Consider the following 22,515-nt stretch of genomic DNA (forward strand, 5'->3'; position numbering starts at 1 on the left):
ACTCTTTCTCCACTTGGTAAAATTATTTTCGTACTGTCATACACAATACCAAAGTCATCACTCCTCCATGAAGAAAAACATACTGTTATCACTGTACTGCTTACTATAGGGCTTACCATTCTGTTGTAATTGAATGTTTGCATTTACGTTGCCCCTAATTGGCTTTAAGTAGGGCCCTTCAGTGTGGAAACTGTTTTTTCTCATATTTACCTACCAATTTTCATAAAAAATTAAATATAAATTACATTTGAGAGGTATTTATGAAATAAAGAAATGACTTTTCAAAATCAATATCCCAAATAGAGCAAGAGACATTAAGAATTTTAGTAAGTAACTGAGTTATAGAATAGGTATTAGATAAACTTAATTGTACTGGAACAGAATATGGATTTCTGAAGAGTTCCCCCCCCACCGACTTACTATATAAGTATAGCTTTCAAACATTGGAAAGCAGTCTATTTCTTTATCCGATGTAAATTTAACCCCAGTTAGATTTATATCTCAGCTGTAGCTGAGAGTTTGGAATCTTCCTCTGTATCAGTAGGAGAAGAGGAAAGAACAAGAAAAGGAGCCTCTTATCCCCAAAGCAGTTTGGAGATGGTGGAAAGGAGGGTACTTAGCAATTCAGCTGAGGAAATGACGAGAAGGAAATTGTTTTGTGTCTCAGGAACTGTGTGGAATTCCAAGATAAGAAAAACAGTTGCTAATTTGAGTATAAAAGCAGGAAACATGATATACTTATTTCCTTTTATGCAAACACAAGTATATGAGGGGTTGTGTGAAAATTATTTTTCTCTTGCTGAACCACAAAGACATAAAATCAAAGTGCTTCTTTTGGACATACTGGCTTTTCTTCTCGCTCTTCTCTTCCTGTGGATATCATGGCTAATAACACAACAAGTTTAGGGAGTCCATGGCCAGAAAACTTTTGGGGTAAGATTTTCTTTAACTGTTTTTAATTTAAAATTAGGATGCAGAGAAATGTACTGCCTAAAACTTATTGAAACATTGGAAATCTCTGAGCCATTTTGTTTATGGTAAATCGATTACCTAAAGTTTTCATAAATTTATTACAAAAAATTTGTTCATATAAAATGTCCATAAAGTGGGCGATGAAGTCGTTCAAGGAGAATCTGGGCAACACATATAGATTATGGCTGGTGTTACAAAATAATGAGAAAATAATAGGAAATGCTAATTAGAAAGCAATAAGAATAAAACTGAGAAAAATTTTGTAAGTCATTGCTGTTCGGAAATTGATAATTGATTTGTTGGAAAATTAAGTTTTATTTGTCTTACGGTTATATAGATTATGTATCTTTTTTAATGAAACTGAGAATTTCTATAGAGATTATTTTAACTTACATCGTCAATGTTATATTCTTTAATTTCCAAAGTGAATCTAAATAATAAATCTGTACTGAAGGAGTGTGATGACATGATTAAATAAGAAATCATATTATGAAATTAGACAAAAAAACTGTAATAGAACAAGTGGAACTAATACCACAAATAACATTATAAAGAAAGCCTAACAAGGGGAAAAAAGGAACAATACAACAGTAGCTTTTGGCTGGGTTCAGACCTGGCTTCTAGTCAGTTAGCAGCAGCAGGATGGAGCTGAGGTCAAAACCACGAGTCTTCCAAGGCTGGAGACACAGGGAGGAAGGGCTGAGACATGAAATTGACACGGATGCTTGGGTTCAGGGAAATTTTAAAAATAAAGGGGGCAAGTTGAGTTAAATCCAGAAAAAAACTTTAAAGGAGATAATGGAGTTTATGAAGAGATCGATAGCCCTATTTACTGGTCCCGAACAAATGTTTCATCTTCACAGAGAACTCTTTTAGACTTTTCGTTGTGATTCCAAGGTACGTTTGGGGAACTATCCGGTGAAAAATGAGCAGTGATGCTGCCTGCTCTGAACAACCTACCTGGTCGTCCACCATCACAGAAATCTGCATGGAAAGAATTAATTAATTCTTTTTTACCATCAACATTTATGTTTGTTTCAAGTCTGAAAATGAGGGATATTAATAAACATCATAATGTAATTATTAAAAAATTAAGAAAAAGAAAGTAAATTATACTTGCATATTGTAAAGAATGGCTTTGGTAATAAGTTATTCTATGTGGAAACCAATAGACAATAAATCTTTGAATTGTGGGAGTCTTACTTATATAGGTTTCTTACAATACAGTTTGCTGTCCTCCTTTACAGAGAAAGTGAATGTGCTAAACACGCTAAAAAATAGCTAGCGTGTGTTTACCCTAAATTCATCATTGCAAAAATAAGTAACTATATAGATTATTCAAAAGTAAAGTAATTCTTACTGCAAAAAATAATCTGTAAAAGCCAAATCAATTTTTTTCAGGCCATTCAAAGTTAAATTTCAGGTTTACTTAAAGACTTAAGGAAAAACAATCATTATCTACTGATTAAAACATGGATAATAATCATAAAATAAACCTCAATTAAAAACAGAATGTTTAATTGGAGTCTATTTACCAATCCTGAAAATTTTTTTTTAATATAGAAATCTATGCTTAAGAAAGAATTCAAACTTATTGTTCCAAAGATAGTTCCTAGTGTTTCTTTATCTTACTTTGTGAATACAACAGAAAATAGATGGAAATAATGAAAACCAGGAAGGGGAGTGTTACCTTGATAAGCATTAACAAAGCCAAACAAATATGTTGAGTAGATATAATGTTATAACGTTTGATGATATGGGGAAAATATATAAAAGATCACATTAGTTCTTCTGGGGTTCAAGAAAATATCAAGTGTAAAATGCAAAGATGTAAATGTGAATATATGAAATGTAAAAATTTCCTAAAATATAAATGTTGATCTTTTAAATTTTTATTTCCTTTTTGTATCTAAATTGATATCTACATCACTGTCTCTGCAAAAATATTATTTGAAAATCTTATAAGGTACAGTGCAATACATTGCCTATTGCTTCCAAAATCAATTGTCTGCTTGGCACTTTGAATTCAGAGAATAGAGAAAGAAGAGTTTAGAAAAGCAAAACTTGTACATTTAACCATATGAATTTCCCAAACTTAGGCTGTATAAAAGTTGTTTTCCAAATATAATTTTCCTGATTTACTTTAATGAATGTTGAAAAATAAGATAATGATACCAGGTTATTACCAATAGTGATAGCTTGAATTTTTTTGGTGATCACCCATTAAACCTTATTAAATGTTGTGCAAACATTACAGTAATTAGTGCGAAGGTGGGCAATAAAGTTGGCCTGAGAGTGACAACACAGCTGAAGACCACCACCTTGCATTTCTCACTTTTGCTTTCTTTGATGCATTTCCCGTCCCTACAAACATCCCCCATGAAAGCAGCAGGAAACATAACCTGTGAAAGTTTGCTGCACTCTGCTTTAATGAAATAGACAAGTGTTGTTAAACTTGGTTAATTTTTTGGTATTCAGAATCTTAAAGAAAACCATTTGGTTATACTTCTTGCCTTGTTTTTCCCTTTTGGCTAGCATTGTGAAAAATTGGGGAATTTATTGGCTTAGGAACTTGCATTTATTCACCTCATTTAATCCTCACCAAAACTATAATGTCTGTCCTCAAGAAGATTACACTCTTGAAGGAGATTATGTGTCCATAAATATGCAAATATATGTCTATACTGTCATGGAATAATACAAGATAATGTACATTAAAATGGCAATGATCGTTATGAGTTAGAAAGACAAATGTGGCAGAAATTGTCCCTAAATCCTCCTTAGAAAAAAAAAATGAGGCTTTATCTGTTCCTATAAATCAGATGAGTTTCAAATAGGGAAACAATTGTAGGAAGAACATTGTAGTCATGCATTTTTCCTACATTAGCTTATTAACTCATCCTTCCATCCATTTATCTATCCAGTTCATTAGTTTACTCAGAAGCATTGACTGACCACTCCTTATATATTAGTCAATACGTCAGGTGTTAGTGAGATAAATAAGATGTAGTTGGAAATTTCAGGGAGTTCAGGAGAAGTGTTATCAGCAAATATGCAGAAGTAAAAACACACAAGCTGTATTTGTGGAGAAGTGTGAATGACTTGAGAAAGATTTGTGTAGTTTTGAAAGTCACTGTAAAAGTTTGACCTGATTTAACATAATTATTTTCAATTTACTTACTTCAAGTCTCCCCACTTTCCTCTTCCTTAGGACTTTTCTTTAAAGTTGGAAAGGGACAGTGGTGGTAGCTATACACTATCAAGGTTATTGGAAGGAGAGGACCATTGGTTCTTGATCAAGTTCTGGTCTCTGCTGACTACGGATGTGTATTTCTCATCTGCTTTAGCGGAATTGTCCTTTTTTCTTGTCTCCGCTGCTGAGGACTCTTACCATAAAATTTGCCTCGTATGGTCTGTGCAACATTTGCTAATGTCATGATTTTTCCTTTCTGGTCTACTGGCTCTTATTCACGTCTCAGTGGCACAGAACAATGTTGAATGCTCTCCCATCACCCTGGAGCTGTGGGAATTTGGACTGTATATCAGACCCCTAGACCTGGATATACTAATGTCCACACTTCCTCATTCCTCCTCTGCCTTTCAGGGACCCAGAGTTTCTCAGAGGGGATTGTCATCTTTCCCATCTGGATCCCTCTAAGAAGCTGGGAATGGATACCAATTTCTCTGGCATTCCCTAAATCAATCTGTAGCTCATCACAGGCAGAGATGGAGTGATGGCCCCCTCTCCAGGACTCTTACTGGTCACATAGTTTATAGCCCTTCTTCTCTCTCCCAAACATCTCCTCTTTACACTGCTTCTGAAAGTTTACTTGTTATGGATTGAATGTTTATGTCTCCTCCACCGTTCATATGTTGAAACCTTAACCTCCAATGCAGTGTTATCTGGAGATAAGACCTTTGGGTGTAATTTGGGTTAAATTAGAGGGTGGGGACGCCATGATGGGGTTAATGGCCTTAAAAGAAGAGGAAGAGGTAGTACTCTTTGTCTCTCTGTCTGCGTGTATGCACTGAGGCAAGGATGTGGGTTCTCTCCAGAACCTGATCCCGCTGGCACCTGGATCTTGGATTTCCTAGACCCCAGAACTGTGAGAAATAAACATCTGCTGTTTAAGCCACCCAGTCTATGGTATTTAAAGGGCAGCCCAAACTGACAAGGGCATGACTCGTAGACCATGGTTTATTTTTCCCAATACAGTTCATTATAGTAAAAAGGTATGTTCTTGAGTCCTTTAGGCTCTTAGCATTTTGAAACTGCAACAAACAAACAAACAAAAACCAAAACACTTTTCTATGTCTCACGTTGTCTAGTGATTGCAGTAAAACAATTGGCTTTTAAGACTATCATCTATTCTGTGTATTTAATAATCCTATTACCAATTCTAAACATTAACTTTTTCTTTATTCTGGGTATCCTTGATAACAGCCCTAATCCTCTACCAGATAATTGAAATGGAGGATCGTTAGTTGATTTTTTGGTCAATCAAGTGCAGTCAAGGGCAGAAAACCTTGGTTAATAGCTGAAAATTTTATTCTTTAACCTGTGGAAAAATATGTCACTTAGAGACCTACCTCAGCAGATGGGAGTAAGTTGTTTCCAGAGAGGTTGAGGAGGGAGAAAGCTTTGCTGACCATGCACCCCAAAGATGTTCTTTATATTTCCTCTTCCCAAATTGTAAACAAATACTGACTATATTTCAAATTCATATCTTTACTTTCCATTTTCAAAACTCTTGGACATTTCTTATTAACAGCCTTCTAATTACTTCCTTTATATCAGTTACTTAGGAAGTTTGAATAACAAATGCTTTTCTTTAAAACTGCTGTATCTCAGTTCCATAGAGAGAAGTTTGAAGATTCATCTCTCACTGAACTCCATGCTCAGAGATTATGATTCAGTAGGTATGGAGCAGAGCCTAGAAGAATGTATTTTTTGATAGGTTCCTGACTTTAGAACTTCTGCATCTACATTAATGAGAGAAATTTGCCTATAGTAGTCTTTTCTTATAATAGCCTTGTCAGGTTTTGGTATCAATGTTATGCAGGTTTCCTAAAACAGAGTAGGAATTGTTTTTTATTATCTGGAAACATTTGTGTAAGAGTGGCATTGTTTATTGTTTAAATGTTTGAAAAAATTCACCAGTGTAATTATAGGTAGTACTTTTAATAGGAAGGTTTTAAATGAAAAGTCAATTTGTTTAACAATATTGGACTACTCAGATATTCTACTGCTTCTTTGATTGCTTTAGGGCAGGAATCGTATTTTCTAGGAATTTGCCCATTTGAAGTAAATTTCTAAATGTGTTAACTTAAAGTTGTTCGTGATCTTCTCTCATATGTTTTTCTAAAATTTATTATGAAAGTGTTCAAATATACAGAAAAATTTGAAGAATTTTACAGGGAATATCCATATACCTACCGCCTGGATTCTACTATTAACATTTTTATAATATTCATTCTATCTACCAATCTGTTAGTTTATATTTCCAAGTAAATTGCAGATATCAGTACACTTCCCCCTAATTAATTCAGCATTTTTTTATTAACAGGAATTCAATATTTTTTTTCTTTTTAAGGTCAAACATATATACAATAAAATGTGTAAAATGATCAAAAATGAAGTGCACAGATCATAACTGAACATTTGCTGAATTTTGACAAATACATACACACCTGAGTAACCCAAACCCCGATCCAGATACAGAACATTATCTCCAACCCAAAAGTTCCCTAATGACACTCCTAGTCAATCCCTGTCTACATCATCCCCAGAGGAAACCACTAATATGTATTTATTGAAAAAAAATCTATGTATAAGTGGACCTGTGCAGTTCAAACCTGTGTTGTTCAAGGGTCAACTGTGTTTCTATCTTTGTGAGGTCTACTTTTTTTCCTATTTGCTATTACTCTTAGGGAATAACCCTTTGGAAGTCCAACTCAGAGTCTAGAATATTTCCCAGAGTCTATCCTCCTTGGTATTCCCTGAAATCCAGGATTTGTTTTCTAAGCCTACTGAGATTGCAGAGTTCTACTCAGGTTTTTTGCCTCTTCTGCCTCTCTTTACAGATCACTGTATGAGAGATTTTCTTTTCTCTTAGAATTTGCTCCCTCAAAGTTTGGGTAGGCCTCTGATGGCTTCAACCAGATTTAAAAACATATTTTTGATCTGTATTTTATAATTGGTCCCAGTGGTTTGATACATGTTAGTTTATCACACACAGAAAGTGATGGTCTACCGTGTTCCTTCTGAACATAATTTAACTTACCTTCTACTCTAACAATACTGTTGACTACTTATATTCAGAGTATGACTTATGCCTTGTGACTTTGGTCAAAACTACTTCCAAATCTCCCAGATTTTTCCTTACTTGTCCTACAATTGAGTCTAGTTTCCAGTAATCCAGAAAGAAAAAAGAAAATCAAGGGTGGCAGTTAGGCATCAGAAGTGAGACAGGATAAAATTTACATAGGGCAGTCAGTGTAAGCCTCAATGAGAAGGTGACATGTGATTAAAGACCTGAAGTCACCCTTGTAGATGGCTGATAAAAGAGTTTCAGGAATAGATTACCACAAGCACAAGGCCCTAAATTGGGAGCACAGCTGATGTGTTTAAGGAATGGCAAACAGGGCAGTGTGGATGGAGCTGAATGAGCCAGGGGAAGAGTAGTGATGAGCACAGATAATTGACATCAAATTGGGAGCATCAGGGAGGTAGTAGAGTAGATAATGAGAAGTTGAATTGTGGATATATTCTGAAAACAGACCCAATAGGATTTTCCGGGAGATGAGATACACATAGGAAATATTTATTCTTTGTTTAAATTATTGTAATTAAAAGTTTTCTGAACCTTAAATATAATTCTTCCTAAAAACGATTTTTACTGAAGTCTTATTGTCTGAACCATCCTCCTATATACTCCAGGGTACCAAGAACAGCATAGCCTACTTCAGTGATAGCTAAGCTTAATGATTCTTACAATTGGAAAAGATTCTGTGAATTGATCAGTGTTCTGTTGTCAAAGATAAAATCACTTTTCAGATATCAGAACGATTCAACTCAAGGCCACTAGATGGTGACCTCTACTAAATTTTGACACTAATGGACAGAATTCTAGGTGTGGGTAAGATTTATTGAAAACCAGATTCAATATTAGAATCTTAGAATTAGAAGGGACTATAGTGACCATTATCATTAGGCCAGGAAGGGTCAAATGACTTGGGAAAGTTATGCAACCATTAGTAATCATAGCTGTCATTTATTGAGGACTTATGTGCCGGCCTTTTGGTAGTTGTATAGACACATGTTACAAAATAGGATAACAACACTTAATTTATATACTATGCCCTGATAATGTTAGAGTTTGTTCCTTTTTTCCTTTAAGGGAGATCTACCTTTTCTAAGGCAATCCTTTGGTCTTTTTAGTTGCATTATATTGTAATTACGTGAAGTAAAATTATTTCCCCTTGATTCTACATTTTAAAAGTTTCTATTCTCTTTTTTTTCTTGAAATGAACCTTATGCTACTTTTCTCTATAGATTAACCTTTTGGAATATTTTATTTGTCAGAAGAGACTGTGGTAGAGAGGCTCAAACGGCATATACACTGAGACCATGTATAGGAATGCTTGTAAACTTTAAATTGAAATAGTCGAAATAAATATGTCTCTTTAATCTTATCTATTATATCTGCTTGTATCCTGAGATATTTAGAATCTTCCATCAGACCCTAGTGGTTACATTGGTTTATACACAAAAGCAAGGACATGTACTTTGCAAACCAGGGTATTTGTCTTTTCACTTTATGTCATACCTGAGTGAAAGCCCCCCTGACCAGTGCTAGTTGTCAATATTCAATTATTAAAATAAATTGTGTTAGTTCTACAACATAAACCTTAGACTCTGTTTCAATATCAATAAAATTAGGAGACTGTGGGACTTCCCTGGCGGTCCAGTGGTTAAGACCCCACACTTCCACTGCAGGGGGCATGGGTTCGATCCCTGGTGGGGAAACTAATATCCTGCCCACCATTCAGTGCAGCCCCCCAAAAAAGTAAGAAATAAAAAATAAAATTAGGAGTGTGAGCTGAAACATTTTTAAGAGTTTGTTTTCATTGAAACCTTGTATCTCTGATCCTATATCTGAAGTTGTTGATATTTAAAATTCTCCAGTGGAGGCTGTTGATTTAGGAAAGTATAACTGTAGAATACATAATACTGCCTTACCATATTTTCCCCAAGTATTTCTGTCCGTAACAGGCTACTAAATCTGGTATTAAATTGATACAGTTTTTATGCATTTTCACTTTCATTTTAGATTAATATTTTCTTAGAACACACCAAAGAAATAAAGCATTCCCCTAATTGGGTTGTTTGACAGTTAAGTGATATAGTACACTTAAAATAGTGCCCGAGAACTATAAATTAAATTAATTGAATTAGAAATGCATATTACTGTTTACCACAATAATAAAATAAAAATAGGTTTGCATTTTATAAACTATATTCCTCCAAACATCAAAATTTTCTTAATCACAGTTTTAGTGAAACCTTTCTACCTTGGAATAATAGAAGTTCAAATTTAAAAGGAGCTTATAGTTTACCAGTGAAGTGTCTACCTAATGCATTATTTTCCTACTCAAAGGTATAATAACATTAAGATGGATCATAATATATCTTTCATTCATCTATTCTAAATAGGAAGACAGAATATCTGAGTGAATTTATTCATATTCTTTGATTAAAGTGTTTCTCACGGTAATCAACTCACGGAATCTCTGGAGTATAAACTAATGAATAAACTCTTTCAGGGACAACTGATGACAATGTACAATAATAAATTATTCAAGTTATGTGCAATATGCCACAGAAAAACAAAGATTGCCAAAAACTCACTGAAATATGGTAAAGTTAGGTATTTTTCTTAACCAAAGAACCAAATTTAGCAAAATGCCTGGACTCACATACTTATTTGGAAAGAAGAGAAAGGACTGGGTTTTATGACGTATTTGAGTAGTTCATGATTTTTATTTATCTCTTTTCTAAGAGCAACTAAAACAGTTTTTCCAGTGAAATCCAGAATTTAGGTAGCCATTACAAGCAACACAAAAGTTAAAGGGACTTTATAATGATTATACTAATAATTAAAATTTGATCCAGCAAATCTATTCTCTGATAAACTATTATGGCATAAAATGACAAAGACAAGTAAGTATAATAAAGTAAGCAGATGCTAAAATTTCTAAAACATAATTTAATCTGATTATTAAATTACTGCTAGACAATAACATTATCATTTACATCATGGGACAAGAGCATCTAAGCCTCAGTTTATCACCACTACCCCCCTCAACGTCTTATTTCTAGGACATTAGGTGGTATGATACTTTGGAATAATTTTTACATTCTTTTCACTTTGGGTCTCTCATGACCAGGTTCTTTCCTATTCTTACTACAACTTCCCAGATTAAGCCATTATTACTGCATGTTTGAATCATTGCTTCACCATCCTCCCCGTTTCTCTGCTTTCAGTCTACCACAGATGTCACTACCTGCTCCATCTTCATCCTTCCTAATGGGTAATTTTGCTCAAGCCTCTTCTTTGTCCACAGTGGAGAGGTTGAACTTCTTGGAGAAGTACTCATGTTCTTCCATCATCTGACCCCCAACTTATTGCAGGTAAAGTGGCCAATGACCCACTCATTGCCACATCTAAAGGACATTTTTCTTATTTTAAATCTTCTAGAATGTTAACTCTACCAGGACTGAGACTTTATTTTCTTCCCTGCTCTCTCTGTACTTAGCAGTACTTGGTATCTAGTGTGTGCTTTATGTGTTGACAAGTGAATAGTAAATATCTCTGGGGCATCTGGTTGCTAATCAGTACTACCTAAAATTCTCTCCTCACTTTGATTCAGAGCTAGTAATCTCTCTTGTCTCCGTGGACCACCCTAATTAGCCCTTCTTTTTTTCCCTGGTGTTGACTTCCACCACCAGTTAAATTCTGGTCTTCCTGGAAGTTTGTTCTCAACTTGCTTCTATAAACATATTCCTTTCCTTTAGTAGAAGTGCTTTCCATGGATGGTTGAACTCTTGTAGCATGAAGATTCCCAGTTTTGCTTCTCTTTAAGTTCCATATTTATTTAACCCTGAATTCCAAATAGATGTCCCAGGGACACACACATTCCACATCTTCCTAATATCAGCTTCAGCCCCAGTTCTACATTCTCACATTTCCTCCCTGTTTGGATGAATGATACTAGTATCCACCTATCCACCCTCACCTGCTCACGCCAGAACCTGGGAGTCATTCTAGATTCATCCTTTCCTCAGTGTAGCAAAGCGTGTTTTTTTTTTACTGGTTGACTTTGTGTGTGCGTGTGTGTGCGTGTGCGTGTATGTATGTGTTTGGTTGGGTTTTACTGGTTGATTTTTATTTTTAGAAGATGAAGGTGGGGAGGGATTGTATGTCCTTTGTTTTAAATTTTCTTTTGTTTTGAAGGATCCCCAAGTTTCCCCTCAATCTTGCCTCTTCTTTCCTTTATTTTGTGGTTCCCCAAAAGCACCTAATCTTTTCTTTCTTTCTTATTTTAAACAGCTTTACTGAGATATATTTCACAGACTATGTAATTCACCCACTTAAAGTATACAATTAAATGGGTTTTTTTTTTAATAGTTACAGGGTTGTATGACCACCACCACAATCTGATTTAAGTACATTTTGTCCTTCAAAAAGAAACCTGTCCCCATTAGAGGTCCCTCCCATTCCCTTCCATCTCATCCCCTTGCCCTAGACCATCACTAAGCTACTCTCCGTCTATATAGTTTGTGTGCTCTGGACATTTCACGTAAATAGAATATAAAATATGAGATCTTTTGTGCTTGGATTCTTTTCTTCCCTATAGGAAGATTACTTTCCAAGACTGCCTCTTCCCATACCTATATTCACTTGTAAGTCTGTTTCCTATAGTCAGCGTGATCATGGACCAGTTCACCTTTTCACTATTTTTACAGTATTTCCAGAATTGCCCTTCTTCTCCATGATAGCTTGTGGTAGAAGTATGAGCGATAATTTACTGGTTTCTGCTTTCCATCATTTATTTATTTTTATTATTATTATTATTTTTGCGGTACATGGGCCTCTCACTGTTGTGGCCTCTCCCGTTGCGGAGCACAGGCTCCGGATGTGCAGGCTCAGCGGCCATGGCTCACGGGCCCAGCCGCTCTGCGGCATGTGCGATCTTCCCGGACCGGGGCACGAACCCGCGTCCCCTGCATCGGCAGGCGGACTCTCAACCACTGAGCCACCAGGGAAGCCCCATCATTTATTTTTAATTTACCGGTTTCTATTTTCCATTGCTTATTTTATTTTTAATTAATTAATTAATTTATTTATTTTTGGCTGCATTGGGTCTTCGTTGCTGTCCACGGACTTTCCCTAGTTGTGGAGAGCGGGGGCTACTCTTCTTGCGGTGTGCGGGCTTCTCATTGTGGTGGCTTCTCTTGTTGCGGAGCACGGGCTCTAGGTGCACAGGCTTCAGTAGTCGTGGCTCACAGGCTCTAGAATGCAGCCTCAGCAGTTGTGGCGAACGGGCTTAGTTGCTCTGAGGCATGTGGGATCTTCCCGGACCAGGGCTCGAAACTGTGTCCCCTGCATTGGCAGGCAGATTCTCAACCACTGTGCCACCAGAGAAGTCCCCCACTGTTTATTGTTTAGGTAAATTGAAGTTTGAATTTTTTTTCTGTCTTCTAATTATGCTGAAGGCATGGTTTTGTATATTTTTAGTTGGTCATCTTGTTTTTCTCTATTGTGTTTTAGAAGAAACTTTGGAAAATTCTGATTTACATGGTTTCACTGCCTTGGCAGCCCAGATTTTCTATAATCCCTTTTTTAGATTCCAAATTTTGGGGCACTGATAAGTACAAGTTAATGTGGAATTTTACTGTATTATCAATAAGGCTAATTTTAGGTTCTGACTGTGTTTATTGCTTTTTCCAGAGAAAGCCTAACTCTATGAAATTCCAGTCTCAAGAAATTGCACTTTAAGGCTATGACAATATTATTTTGATGAAAGACATTTTTGAAGAACAATACTGGGTCTAGAAGATCTGTTATAAATCATCTTGTATTTCAGAAATCATCTTCTTAGTATAAAGAATGTATTGCTTAGATTTGACATAAATAGTTGTTTTAGAGGATTTTGATATAAGCATTTGTGATAATTGTGAAAATAGGACATAACAAATATAGTCTTATCACGGGAGATAAATGTGACAATATAAGGTGGAAAGACACTAAAATATATTCAAAAATGAATTATTCTTTTGTATTTGTTAATATTGGTTTGTTTTGTTATTTCTGCATCATAGATTTTGTGTATACAATCATAGATTACAACAAAAAACTGGAGTGAACTTTGGCAATCATAAAATCTAACTCCTTGATTTGAAGAAAGTAATAAAATAAGTGAGTCTAAATAAATTTTATAAAAATCACACAGTATGTTAGGAATAGAGCTGAGTTTGGCACCCTAAATCAGTTATCTTTTGCTGTGTAACAATCCACCCCAAAACATAGTGACTTAAAACAGCCATTTACTTAGCTCACACTTCTGTGGGCTGGCAACTTGGGCTGGGGTCAGCTTGACGGATTTTCTGCTGGTCTTCTTTCATGGACCACACTCAGTTGTTGGGTTGACTGTATTTAAAATTCAATGCATACTGAGTTTTCCAAACAGAAATTTTAAAATTATATCCAGGTATCAGGAAAAATATGTTGAAATGCACAGAATTTGAGAGAGAAAGACAGGCTTTGGGATAGTGGGAAAATCAACATGACCTGTGGGTTAGATCATGGGGTAGAGGGTCGGTAAGTGTGGTGGGTGGTAAGGCCAGAAGGGTCTTCTAATATCCAGCATGCCTTTCGATTCAATGCAGGGTCTCTGCTACCCAGTTTTATTCAAGAATATGTTTTTAGTTCACAAGAAGAAGCGATAGGTAGAATTTCCATTTGGGAATGGCATTTTCCCTTCCTCACAACAGGAAATCTGGACAAATACAAGTTCTGTGAGTTGGAGGATACTGGTGTTATAACAGAGATTCCATGGGGATTCAGGGGACAGGAATTTCAATATCACAAGGGCATGATAACAGCATGAACCAGGTTGGGAACCAAGAAAGAGCTCAGTAGTCTGCATAGGTCATGTCATCAATGAGTCAAAGATATAGGTGAGAGTCCAGGAGTTCCGGAAATATGACATAAATCAGTCAGCCCCCCAGGTGGTTCTAGCCCAGCACTTCCTGCCTCAGAATGAGAACAGGAAGTGAGGCATCATGCAGCCTGTGGGTGGAAGACATTGGTGGGGATGATGAAAGCAGACAGAGGAAAAGGCAAAGTCAATGTGACTATGAAATTTTTTTATCAATTTTTGGCACATTAGTTGCTACCGTAACTCTAAAGGAAATAATCTCTGGACTATATTTGCAACTCCATAAAATTTATGAGCTAAAGAACAGCCTTTTTAAATAAATGAGACTTTTTAATTACTAATTTCTTAAAGATAATAAAATAGCATAAGCAATATGGAATGCTACAGTTAAAAAAATCTCATTTTGTATCCTTTATTCTTTTGCTTTGATAAACGGAAGCATATCCGCTTCATTTATTCATATCCACCTAGCACCATCTTCTATTTCCCAAATCCGAAATCGAAGTTAATCATGTAATCCATAGTAACTATTTGTATTTTGCCTATGTATTTAGTTGGACACCTATTTACAAAGCAAATTGCCTCTTTGTTTTCTTTGTTTCAGAGGGCGTTATAATGTCCTTCACAGTGTCCATGGCAACTGTACTTGTAATTGGAGGATTTATTTGGGCTTTGTTTGTTTGTTTCTCTCGAAAAAGAGCCAGTGCCCCCATCTCACAGTGGAGTTCAAGCCGGAGATCTAGATCTTCTTACACCCACGGCCTCAACAGAACTGGCTTTTACCGCCACAGTGGCTGTGAACGTCGAAGCAACCTTAGCCTGGCGAGCCTCACTTTCCAGCGCCAAACTTCCCTGGAACAAGCCAATTCCTTTCCAAGAAAATCAAGCTTCAGGGGCTCAACTTTCCATCCGTTTCTGCAAAGTCCACCACTTCCCGTGGAAACTGAGAGTCACATGGTGACTTTCCCTTCATCCAATACCTCCTCCACCATCAACACTTCCCACAGTCTGGGCCGTCCTGATTTCCACTGGTCCAATCACAGTCTTCGGATTGGCCTTTCAACACCAGCCCCACCTGCCTATGAGTCAATCATAAAGGCTTTCCCAGATTCCTGAGTAGGGTGCTTTTGTTTCTCTCTTTTCTTGTCTTTTATTGAAAGGAAATCACAAATAGGCTAAACAGAATTTTGAAGACATGGCCCAAATGCCTAATGAGTTTCTAACCTGAAACGAGCACACACAAGTTGGACATTACAATGTAAAACACATTTTCTTTGAACACATCTTTTTTCTTTGTCTCACAAAAGAATAATATGTTTCCAAAGAGTTGTATATTTATGTATTTTGTATTCGATGTGAGAATTATTAAAGATAGTGATTCTTACCTAAGAATCAGCTGGATACAGTATATATATTTTAGACTAAAATAAAAACTTTAGATATTTGTGGTTTACAATCCTCATTTGCTGTCCAGTGTGACTATAAAGGGGAAAAAAATCACTTAAAAGTGTATAACATTTTTTAAAAAAAATTTCTATCCTAAGGAATTTTAATTGAATTTTCTTTAGAAGGACAAGTGCACCACATCACCATCTTGGATTTTCAATGGATTATATGGACACAAAATGACAGAACATAGGAGATTCTAAAGTTCCTTTGATTCCACTCATTTATGAGAAGTGAGGGAAGCAAGTAAAGGAAGCTGAACTCAGTGGGTGTTGCAGATACTATAGTAATTCTGACACTTATTTTTCCCCCAGACTCCTTTTGTGCTTTCCTCAAGAATAGTTATCCACATCATTGAGGCAAAATCCTTGTTTTTACTCACACGGTGATTTAACATTTCTTTACTGTTGTGCTTATATTGCTATAAAAACAACAACAGCAAATCCAATTCATTTGATCTAAAAACAAATTTTAACACTGAGCTTACATTTTTTTTAAGGGGTAAATTTTATTTCTTACATTTAAAGCTAGCAACTGGGAAAGTGCATTATCTAGGGATCTTCTGCAACTTCACAGACAGAAGGGTTAGTGGGGAGACAGTCTTTCAGCCAAATAGGTGTTACAACCATGAAGAATCCTCCTTCCTGGATGGACTCAGTGGTCATCATCTTTTATTTGCTTCTCTATGAATTTCAACTTCAGCTTCTGTGAAGAGTCTTTGCACAAAGGTTAAACTATGTCAAATGGTCCTTGGTGCAGATAGTTATTTAAGGAGTCCACCTCTACAGGTAGCCACCCTCCTAAAGGAAGAGAGCTTCAGTGGCCAGATGCCTGTGGCTGCCCTTTTTCATTTAAGGACACGAGTTCACAGGATTATTACTCAAAAGACCTGTGGTTTGTTTCTGATATAATGAATATTTAGCTTATGTTGCTGTTTGTTTCTCTGAACATTGGAATTTTCCGTGAAGAAAAATGTACTCTCATTGTAGTTTCTGCAATGCAGCTGTCCCAGCTAATAGTGTCTGAATATGGCTCAAGAGTGGAATAACTCTTACTTAATAAAAGATTCTGTATAGCATTTTCTTTGTTTTTTATTTAGCTTACATTTTCCATTGTTCTTCAAGGACAATTATGCTAAAAGATGTCTATAGTAAATGTCTATAAATAGATGCTCTCTAATGCAATATACCTGAAAGAAGAAAGAAAGAAGGAGGAAAGGAAGGAAGGGCAGAAGGAAGGAAGAAAAGAAAAAAAAGCTCGCAGGATAACGAATTTGTTGTAAGCTGTTTTTGGACAAACTTGACAGTTACCTTATAGCCACGTAAGGTTTTAAGAGATCATTAATTTAGTAACAAGTCTATCTTTTACTTGTGAGTCATCCTTAATGTTTAACATGAGAAGTAAGTAAAGTGTATGGTTTTTGTCTAGAATTTATGCTGGGAGTAAAAACTGCTTTATGTCTCTCAAATGAGGAAAATGAGAGCAGAAATCCCCTGGGTATTTAACCATCTGGCAGAATTATTGCCTCCTCTCTCCCCAAGTTATGAAACAATCAAAATGAGTATCTTGTAAAAATTGTGCAATGTATGAAATGTGAAATTAAAGCAAAAATTGGAGACTTTTTTAGTTGTATTTGTTTTATTTGAAATATTTAGTTGATTACAGAATAAAATTACACTGGTGTCAATTTCGATTCAGAGTTTATTTATTGAATAGTCTGTGACGATTTCCTATTTATTTGGTATTTTAACTCAGTTAAGGCCATTCTCTATAAACTATTCCAGAGATACAAACCTTACTTTATCTAATAATGTATAACAGAAAAAGAGTAACATCACAAATAAAAGAAACAGAATTTTCAATGTATTAATACAGATGTAAAAATAAGTAAGTTATTTGTTAAAAACATTAGATTCTTACCTAGCTAGGTAAACAATTCCAAAATTATTTAACTTTTTTAGAGAATAAACTTTTTTATTGAGATATAATTGGCATATAGCATTATATTGGTTTTAAATGTACAACATAAAGATTTGATATACATATATATTGCAAAATGATCACCACAGTCCAATCTAATTAACATCCATAACCACACATAGTTACTTGTGATGAGAACTTTGAAGATCTACTCTCAGAAACTTTTAAATATACAATATGGTATTATTAACTATAGTCACCATGCTGTACATGACATCTCCGGGGTTTATTTATTTCAGAACTGGAAGTTTATGCCTTTTTTGATGACCTTCACCCATTTGATCTCTCCTCTCTTCCCCTGCCTCCCATGTCTGGCAATCTGTTCTCTGATATCAGTAGAAAGTCCCATTTATTCATTTGGAATTTTGCCTAGTATATTCATGTCTTGAAGCAACTAGGGATAAACTTTTTGAAACTAAGAAAAAGAGCCCTAGTAATACATGAAAACCACAAGCCAAAGCTGAAGAGCTATAGAAGTGTCTAGTTTTATTGCAAGTGGTGGCTGATTTACAGATAAGGAAGAAAAAAATCAAGCCAGAAATTTCCAAAATTAATTAGCTTCTGGGTAACGGGAGCAAAAGACAGACAGTTTGCTTATCTTTCATAGTGTGAGAGTACAGAACACACTCTTTTGTTTGCCAAACCCTCTGCTAGTCTGAAAACCATATTCCTTTCCCTGACTATCCACATGATTACGGCAGGAACAATCACTGCGTCAAATGTAACCCCATTAATTGGTCTAGGAAAAGGCATCTGAAGAAGCAAATCCAGTGGTCCTTTGCAAAGGATATTGTGGTAGGGATCCCAAGAGAGGCCAATATCTCTCAGATGCTTAAAACTGTAAGAAGTAAAATTTAAAAGCGTTTTTTCTACCACATGGTAGGAAAGAAATCAAACTGATCCACAGAGAGAAATTGAAAAAAAAAAATGGAATTGCCAATGGATTTGAAATTCTTAGTCCCTGTAGCTCCTGAAGGCTGGCTGTATACACCCCTTGCCTTCCTAAGGCATGGCTAATGAAATCTTTTTTGGATTTGACTGAATATCACAACAGCTTTCTAGCAAATTCTCATTTTTCTATAAACCAAATTGGGTTAGACTACAATAACTTGCCAAAAAGGTTTCTAACTAAACAGATATTTAATATATACTGCTTTATCTTTGAAACTGGTAAATTGCCAAATATGGGCATAAGAATATTATGAGATATTATATCAGCAACTGCTAGTAAAATTAGAGTATCTATCTTAGGAAAATAGGCATGTAGACAAAAAACAGATTATATAGCAAATGGTAGAAAACAGAGGAAATAATGAAAACTAAAAAGTGAAAGCATAAGATCAGAATTAAAATAAAATCAATTACATTCTTTACAAAATTAATTCAGACGAAATAAACACAACACAAAATAACAGCTTCTAGTGGATGAAAAAAATTCCAGCTGCAAGCCACCTGTAAATCTTGTCTAAAATGAAGTGATTCAGCAAAGTTGAAAGTATAGGCAAAGATATATTAAAGTATACCTATTATCAATATCAGAAAAAGTTGAATTCAAGATGAAATATGTGAATAGAACAGAGTATTGCTTTATAATATTAAAGACCATAATCCCAATGAAGATATAAATTATCTTGAGTCTTAGGTAGCAAGTAGCAAAGCACAAGAAATGTTTTTTTAAAAAAATAAATTTCTTTTATTTATTTATTTTTTGGCTGTGTTGGGTCTTCATTGCTGTGTGCGGGCTTTCTCTAGTTGTCGCTAGCGGGGGCTACTCTTCGTTGCAGTGCGTCATTGTGGTGGCTTCTCTTGTGGAGCACGTGCTCTAGGCATGCGGGCTTCAGTAGTTGTGTCACATGGGCTCAGTAGTTGTGGCTCACAGGCTTAGTTGCTCCGCAGCATGTGGGATCTTCCCGGATCAGGGCTTGAACCCATATCCCCTGCATTGGCAGGCAGATTCTTAGCCACTTAGCCACTGTGAGTCCCCAGAAACGTCTTCATAAAACAAACTACAGACACAATGAGGGATATAAAGATATATTTGAATATATATGGGGGACATGCCATAATTTTTAAGATATTTTATGCCTAAATTAATTTATACATTATTTGAAGATATACATAATTAATTTAGGTATATTAATTCTATTGAGAAATAGAAAAAAGAAATGGAATTGCCAGTGGATTTGAAATTCTTAGTCCTTGCAGCTCCTGAAGGCTGGCTGTATACATCCCTTGCCTCAATATTTTAAGATATTTTATACCTAAATTAATTTATACATTCAATCTATTTCAGTCAGAATCCTTCCATAAAGGCTTATGTTTTGTACCTGTTTTTTTTTTTAATTGTCTTTTGACTTAGATGAAGATAGAAAGTCATGTTGGAAATAAAACTTAAGAGACAAAGTCATAAAATTCTGAGAAAGAAGAGTAATAAGAAGAGACTTGGCCTATTAGATATCAAAATATGCTTAAAGCTAAAGTAGTCATTCACCAAAAAAATCAAAAGAAAATAATGTACAACTCAACCGAACAGAATAAACAACATAGAAATAGAACAAAGTATGTATGGAAAATTAGTTATGATGAGGGTAGAATTTCTAATAAATGAAAAAATTGATTAACAAATGTTTTGGGGAAAACTGGATGGCCATAGAGAAAAATCTCTCACTTATCTTAAACTAAGTTCAAAATGGGGGCTTCCCTGGTGGCGCAGTGGTTGAGAGTCCGCCTGCCGATGCAGGGGACGCGGTTTCGTGCCCCGGTCCGGGAAGATCCCACATGCCGCGGAGCGGCTGGGCCCGTGAGCCATGGCCGCTGAGCCTGCGCATCCGGAGCCTGTGCTCTGCAACGGGAGAGGCCACAACAGTGAGAGGCCGGCGTACCGCAAAAAAAAAAAAAAAGAAAAAAAAGTTCAAAATGAATAAGAAACATAAAATATTAAAATAAAGTAAAGGCATACCATAAAAATAGAAAAATATTTTAAAAATATATACTTAGAAATAACTTTTCTAAGTGAGTTTGGATGGTGGGAGATCAGATTTTTTTTAACTCTGAAGGTTACTTTTTTTAATGAATAAATCTTACTGTTTAGAATCTGTATTTGAAACCAACTCTATGAGACTTAATTCATATGCAATTAGGTGCAGAGCATTTTAAGTGTTGAATCTGACCCATTTTGACATAGGTACACACCAATGTTACCATCACCATGTTCAAGATACATAACACCTGCATCATCACAAAATGTTCTCTTCTACTCCTCTCCCAGTCAATCCTCATTTTCTACCTCCAGGTTGAAGCAAACATGGATGTACTTCCTATCATTATAGATGAGGTTTATTCATCCTGGAGTTCTGTACAAATGAAACCACACAATATGTGCTATTTTGTGTCTGGCTTCTTTCCCTCAAGATAAGTATTTGAAATTCATCCATGTTGTTGCATGTTTCAAGGATTCATTTTTTTAACAGACAAGTAATATTCCATCGAATGCATATACGATGACTTCTTTATTTGTTGGGGGCGTTTTTTTCCCAGTTTTTGGCTATTATGAATAAAATTTCTGTGAACATCTGTGTCCAAATCTTTGTAAGGATCTATAGTAAGCTGAGGAATAGCCTCCAAAAAAATCAGGTCCTAATCCCTGGAACCCATAAATGTTACCTTTTATGGGAAAAGGGTTTACACAGATATGATTAAGCTAGACATTTTGAGATGGGGAGATTAGCCTGAATTAGGCAGGTGGGGTCTAAATGCCATCACAAGTGTCCTTAGAAGACAGACAGAGGAAGATTAGACACACAGGGAAGAGAAGGTGATGTGAAGACAGAGCAGAGAGAGATTTGAAGATGCTGGCTGTGAATATTGGGGTAATGCTGTCCCAAATCAAGGAATGTCCTCAGCTACCAGCGCCTGGAAGAGACAAGGAACAGATTCTCTCCTAGAACTCCTGAAGGAAAAGCAGGCCTGCCAACACCTTGTGCTAAGATTTCGAACTTTTGGTCTCCTGATCTGTGGGAGAATACACTTCTGTTATAGCAAGCTACACTATTTGTGGTAATTTTTTACAGCAGCCATAGGAAACTAACACAAGAACTACATTTTGAGTTTTCTTTTTTTTTAATTTTGATTTTTATCAGGTAAATACCTAGGAATATCATTGCTAGATTGTGTAGTAAGTATAGGTTTAACTTGATAAGAAACCACTAAATTCTTTTCCAAAACTGCTGCACCCTTTTCAGTTTTCACTAGCAATAAATGAGTTTCATGTGTTCCATATGCTCATCAGCACTTCGTATTTTCTGTTTTCATTTGTTTGTTTAGTTCTAACCATTCTAGTAGGTATATAATGTCACCTCAATATAGTCTTAATTTGCATTTTTCTGATGACTAAAGATCAGAGCAACTTTTATCCTGCTTATTTTGTCCATTGGTATAGTTTCTTTTGTGAAGTACTTTCTCAGATATTGTGCCCCTTTAAGAAAAACTGAATTGTCTTCTTGTGAAGATCTGAGCGTTCTTTACGTAGTTAGGTAAAAGTCCTTTAACAGATATGTGTATTAAAAAATGTTTTCTCCCAAGTTTGGCTTGCCTTTTACGTTGTTAATGTGTATTTCAAAGGACACAAGTTCTTAATTTTGATGAAATCAGTGTTATCAATTTTTAATGTTTTATGATATCTATCTGCCCCAGAGTCAGAAGGATTTTGCAACTAGTTTGTTCCTGATGTATAATAACTGTGTAGCGACTTGTAGCTACTCAGCCCTCCTGAACTGTGAACTCCCCCCTCAACTTGGTAAGACCAATGTGCTGTGCTTGGGACCCCTCTCCCTGCTCTGTCATGTGTCTCCCAAAAATAAAACGTGATGTGATTGTAGAGCTTACCTCGTTTGC

At 35.7% G+C, this 22,515-nt stretch overlaps 1 protein-coding gene across 1 annotated transcript; it reads left to right on the forward strand.

Annotated features, from left to right (window-relative positions):
- Positions 1-807: 807 nt before the first annotated feature.
- Positions 808-17,335, forward strand: MYCT1 (MYC target 1). Its single transcript, XM_079939195.1, has 2 exons — positions 808-933; positions 14,801-17,335. The coding sequence occupies exons 1-2, from the start codon at positions 882-884 to the stop codon at positions 15,310-15,312; spliced, it is 564 nt and encodes a 187-aa protein (XP_079795321.1). The 5' UTR covers positions 808-881; the 3' UTR covers positions 15,313-17,335.
- Positions 17,336-22,515: the final 5,180 nt, after the last annotated feature.

Source organism: Stenella coeruleoalba, assembly GCF_951394435.1.
Source record: "Stenella coeruleoalba genome assembly, chromosome: 12".
Classification (NCBI taxonomy): Eukaryota; Metazoa; Chordata; class Mammalia; order Artiodactyla; family Delphinidae; genus Stenella; species Stenella coeruleoalba.

Coding starts and splice junctions, on each gene's coding strand:
- MYCT1 (XM_079939195.1), top strand. CDS start 882: ATGGCTAATAACACAACAAGTTTAGGGAGTCCATGGCCAGAAAACTTT. Junction 934..14,800: donor ATGGCCAGAAAACTTTTGGG/GTAAGATTTTCT, acceptor TCTTTGTTTCAG/AGGGCGTTATAATGTCCTTC.